At 33.2% G+C, this 4,953-nt stretch overlaps 1 protein-coding gene across 1 annotated transcript in view; it reads left to right on the top strand.

Annotated features, from left to right (window-relative positions):
* Positions 1-434: 434 nt before the first annotated feature.
* The window catches only part of LOC116007239 (tryptophan--tRNA ligase, chloroplastic/mitochondrial), an 11,258-nt gene continuing 6,739 nt past the window's right edge, over positions 435-4,953 (top strand). The window contains exons 1-7 of the mRNA XM_031247865.1: positions 435-541; positions 620-730; positions 1,364-1,451; positions 2,308-2,349; positions 3,286-3,375; positions 3,481-3,603; positions 4,685-4,756. Of these exons, the coding sequence (XP_031103725.1) occupies positions 474-541; positions 620-730; positions 1,364-1,451; positions 2,308-2,349; positions 3,286-3,375; positions 3,481-3,603; positions 4,685-4,756 (594 nt within the window). The 5' untranslated portion in view covers positions 435-473. The remainder of the gene's footprint in view (positions 542-619; positions 731-1,363; positions 1,452-2,307; positions 2,350-3,285; positions 3,376-3,480; positions 3,604-4,684; positions 4,757-4,953) is intronic.

The following is a 4,953-nucleotide window of genomic DNA, read 5'->3' as shown; positions in this document are numbered from 1 at the left end:
TTGCGTTTTTTAAAAAACGCAAGTCCCAAATGCGTTTGTGTTTGACCCGATCTGACATAAAACGTAATCGGTAAAAGAGTTTTTTCCATTTTTGTCTAGTTTTCTTAGCGTTCCTATTTTTGTCAATCCATGACCATGCATTGCCATTTGAGTCTTTAACCCTCAATTTAGGTATACAATTTTCATTCTTGGCATAAGTAGTGTTTGACTTTGAATTTTTCCACTTTTAATCCAAAAAAAATGGAGAAAAAAATCAAGATCAAGGACTAAAAGTGAAAAAATTAAAAATCAAATATTATTTATGTTAGGAATGAAAATTGTGCACTTAAGTGAAATAGTAAAGTAATTGGACCAAAAGTAAAAAAAACTAGCTTAGTTATATCTAAAATCCGTTAACCCAAACCCGATAAGATACGAAATATGGGTTCAAATTTGCCACCCAAAGTTTGTCGAGCTCACAGGCCACAGCAGCAATGGGACGCTCTCTTCTCTCCCATCTCCTTATCCTCAACAATACTGCTCCTTGCTTCGCTTCTTCAGTGTAATGTCTATTTTTATTTACTTATTTCTGTTTATATATCAATGCGTATTTGTGTACAATCGTGTATTTCTGGAGCAGGTTAAGGGGACCGCGATTAATTCCTCAAATTCGTGCTCAAAGTTTCCGGTGCCGTTGCAGCGTCGCCGTCTCCGAGCCTTCGGTTTCCGACAATCCTCCGACCTCTGTAAAGTAATGACATTTTGAATTCTTACCACCGATGTCTGAAGTTTAATGAAAAGTATTTAGAATTATTACTTTAACATTATATTTTCCTCAAGTTTAATGCCTATTGCCAGGGCGTCCAAGCTAACAATCTAGTTTGCAATTATTGGCAGTATTGTCAAGTTAGAACTTAAAAAAAAAAACTAAAGTTTAATTGATACAGAGCACATAAAATATTGTTGCTAATAGTTTGGGTGTGGATTTGGCTTGAGAAATTAAAAAATAAAAGAAAATGAAATTCTATTCTATATCTTTCAGGTCATTGAGCTTCTCTTGATTCAGTTTATTGTTATTTTAAACATTCCTTTCTTCGTGCCATTACTCTAAACTTGAAGGAAAATATGAAGTTGACCCCACTCAAAGTTAATATGGTGCTAACTCTGCTTGCTGTGGCATTTAGGAAGTTAATATAACTGTAACCTTTGTGTAAAGAGATTAGTAGTTAATGCCGATCGTTGTTGAGCATGGGACTTCATCATTATATATTTTATTAAAATATTAAGATGTGATTGACCATGTAAATATTGAAAAATGATTATTTGCAGTCATTAAAATCCTAATTATTTAGTAATTCTAGTTTTATTTTGCTAATTGTAATAGGAAGAGAATAGTCTCTGGTGTACAGCCAACAGGATCTATACACCTTGGGAATTATCTTGGTGCCATTAAAAATTGGATTCAGTTGCAGGTTTGTCACTAACTTGCCAGATAATTTTATACTCAATGATTATTAGATGGAGTTATTTATTATTTACACAAAAAAAATACTGTATAACTTTGATGTATTTGCTCCTAATTTGTTTATTTTCTTTGAGTTCATTTGTAGAGCTGTTTATACACACACATATCATGTATGTATAATGTATGTATAGATAAAATTCCTGGTTATGATTACTCATAATGCTTAATACTCTAAACTTGAGTTTTTAGTTTTCTAAGCTCATGCTTCTTGAGTTCAAATTATATTTCCATTTGAATGGATTGCGTATTTTTGGATCTACCGAATCCACTTAACTAAGGCTTAATTGCAATCCTGTTGGGACCTACACATGGATTGTTCATTTCCTATTCTAAGGATTTTAGTTGCTTCAATATAATGAATTCATTTAATGGTAGTTGTACCTAAATGTTCAATTAGCCTTGTTGAGTACATTATTCTTAGTTGTACATGGCTGTTTATTGTAGCAGACTTCAAGTTCTTGTGAGTGATCAGTTGGTGACTTGTTATGTAATATTGGTGATGCCTTGTTTGTCTTGAGGGGACTATGTGCTTCAAATCTCTTTTAATAACTAATATCATCTGTAGCATGTATAAGTGTGTTTACTAATGATAAGGTACACGTGGAAAGATGAATTGAATGGAAGTGGAGATGCTTGTTCCATTCAATGGATTGAATCTGCTTATCTGCCATAAAATTTTGGAGGATTGATTACATGGATATAACTGCTGTTTCATTTTATTGAAACATTTTTCCTTAAATCTTTTAAACGTAATGCTTGTTTACTACTTTTTGATCTCTTGTCCTAAAATTTGCTCTATGCAGGATAAGTATGACACTTTCTTCTTCATTGTAGACCTTCATGCGGTATGCTTAATTAGTTGACCATGTTCTTATTTACATTGTTACTGCATCTTTTTTCCATTTCTTGTTGGATAAACATTTCTTTACTGTTCCACAATTCCAGAAGTGAGATATCTACAATTTATATGGAAGAATTATGAAATTTCTGCTATTAATTTTGCTGCCTTGATTAGGTTTTGAACTGGTTTATGTTGAAATCAATGTTGTAATCGATGGACATAATTATGCTGAGATTTATCTCCTCTAATGAAGTAATGATGTTGGATTATTAAGAAGTATTTACATGTCCAATCTGGGCTCATAAAGATCCTGGTTACAATAACTTGAAGTTTTATTCAACAAAGTAAAACCAGGGCTAGCTGAGTGTTTGAATTTTGTGTGAGAAGTGTTGGTACTAAAATTTCTGTAAGGTTATAAATAGTCCTTGCATATGCATGGTTCATTAGCATGTGTATGTAACTATGCTTCTACCCTTTGTCCCTTCCTGTGGTACCCGCACATAGGGCTTGGGCATGAGGTGTGTTATTCCTTCTTTAAGAGGGAGAAAGGAAACTAGTTAAGTAGTTATGGAAAAAAGAGGAACTTTTACTTTGAAAATTTGAATTACATATTTTTGTAGAATCATGCTCCTTTAAGCCTTTTACATATTTTTACAGAATCTAGCTCCTTTCTACTTCTCTCTAAAAAGTTGTTTTCATTTATTTCTTTATTTCTATAATTAGAAATTTACCCTGGCGAAGTTGCTAAAAGTCTTGCCTTGAGTAGAGTTCTTCCATCTTATTTGTAATAATATTTTTTTTTCCATTAGAGAATCTCTCCTCCCTAATAATTATGATACTAGTAGTTTAGTTTAGCTTCTTCTTCTAAATTTAATTTTAAATAATCTTGACTAAGCTCAGTAGAGATACTTGTGTTTCAGATTTATTGATGACTTTGCAGATAACTTTGCCATATGATGCACCACAATTACTAAAAGCAACAAAAGACACAGCAGCTCTTTATTTAGCATGTGGTGTGGACCCTTCTAAGGTCGGTTTTTCTGCTTTCTAAGAATTTGGAAGCCCATATTTCCTGTGAGTTTAGCTGCCACAATATTCAAACATTTGGCTCTGACTTAGGTCTCTCTGTGCACAGGCCTCGGTCTTTGTACAGTCTCATGTTGCTGCTCATGTAGAATTGATGTGGCTTTTGAGTGCTGCCACACCCATTGGTTGGCTCAATAAAATGATTCAATTTAAAGAGAAATCACGAAAGGCGGTGCGTCGTTGTTGTATGCTTCTCTAATCTCTTTTATGTCTTCTTAATCATCTGATCATCTCAAATTCCTGTGTCTTGGCATCTGATTTTAATAACTTCTGCCGATCTAGATGTGAATCTAATTTTCTAGAGCTTCTAAAGTCTTCCTTCAATTTTCTTATCCCATATAAGACAAATGGAGGAGCTTCATGCTTTTCTAGAATCTGTGAACATCCAATCCATTTTATTTTTCATCATATTCCAAAACCTTTAGTTTCATATATCTTGTTCTTTTGGTACACAACAAAAAAGGTGTTGGCTGGGATTGTATAGATGTGATTATATTATGCCCTTTTATCTAAAGTATTAATATCTTTGCATGTATACAATGAACTGTATTATTGGTTTAGAAATTCTTCTCCACACTGCATGACAGTTAAAACAAAAAATCTGGTCCAACAGACTGCATGACGGTTGAAACAAAAGCTCTAGGCCCAAAAATTGTATTAAACTCAGTAGCCTTCTTGAAATTAGCATGTCAGCTGCAATTTGCACTTGAAGATATTCTTTCCTCTCAAATGAAGTAGTCAGAGGACTAGGCTACATTCCCAACAGACTTCTTATAATCTTATCTGAAACCCCCACTGTTGGCTGAGAGTTGAGGGACCCAATCATATTCATTTCTCCAGTTAATAAATCTCCTGCTTCTTATATTCCTGTTCCTTCTTAGTTCTTTTATTTAATATTTGCTCCACAGTTGGTTAAAAAAAAAAAACCATCCAAGTTTGCACCTCTAGAATCTCTTTCGTGGTATCTAGGTATTGACATGGAATGTAGCACATAATGCTTTTCTGAATTTGAAGATTCATGTACTTGTGCCAAGGCGTATTGAACATCAATAAAGTGCCCAACATATGTGGCATCTTTTCTAGTATTTCATGCCATGTAGGGCAGCTATGGTTTGTGCCCGGGAAGCTTGTAATCCATTTGCTGCAACATTCCATTCATTGAAAATAATTGCTCTTACAATTTTATTTTTTCCTGATGTTTGATTTTTCTTCTAGATAGCTCTTGTGACAATTGTAGTTTATTTTGTGTGCAGGGGGGTGAAAATGTTGGGGTTGCCCTTCTAACCTATCCTGTGCTAATGGCTTCTGATATTCTTCTGTACCAGGTTATTTTCCTCCCTCCTTGCAACATAGTGGAATATATGTTATATTATATGGATGAATCAGAAAGTTTATTTCAAATTGGAATTTTGGTCCATCTTTTCTGTTGTACTAGCTGTTTCTTTTTTTTTTTTTTTTTTTTTTTTTTTTTTTTTTTTTTTTTTTTTTTTTTTTTTTTTAAAAAAAAAAAAAAAAAAAAAAA

The sequence above is a fragment of the Ipomoea triloba genome, chromosome 15, assembly GCF_003576645.1.
Source record: "Ipomoea triloba cultivar NCNSP0323 chromosome 15, ASM357664v1".
In the NCBI taxonomy this organism is placed as follows: domain Eukaryota; kingdom Viridiplantae; phylum Streptophyta; class Magnoliopsida; order Solanales; family Convolvulaceae; genus Ipomoea; species Ipomoea triloba.
The sequence above is the reverse complement of the archived record's forward strand: the minus strand, read 5'-3'. Positions and strand labels throughout refer to the sequence as shown.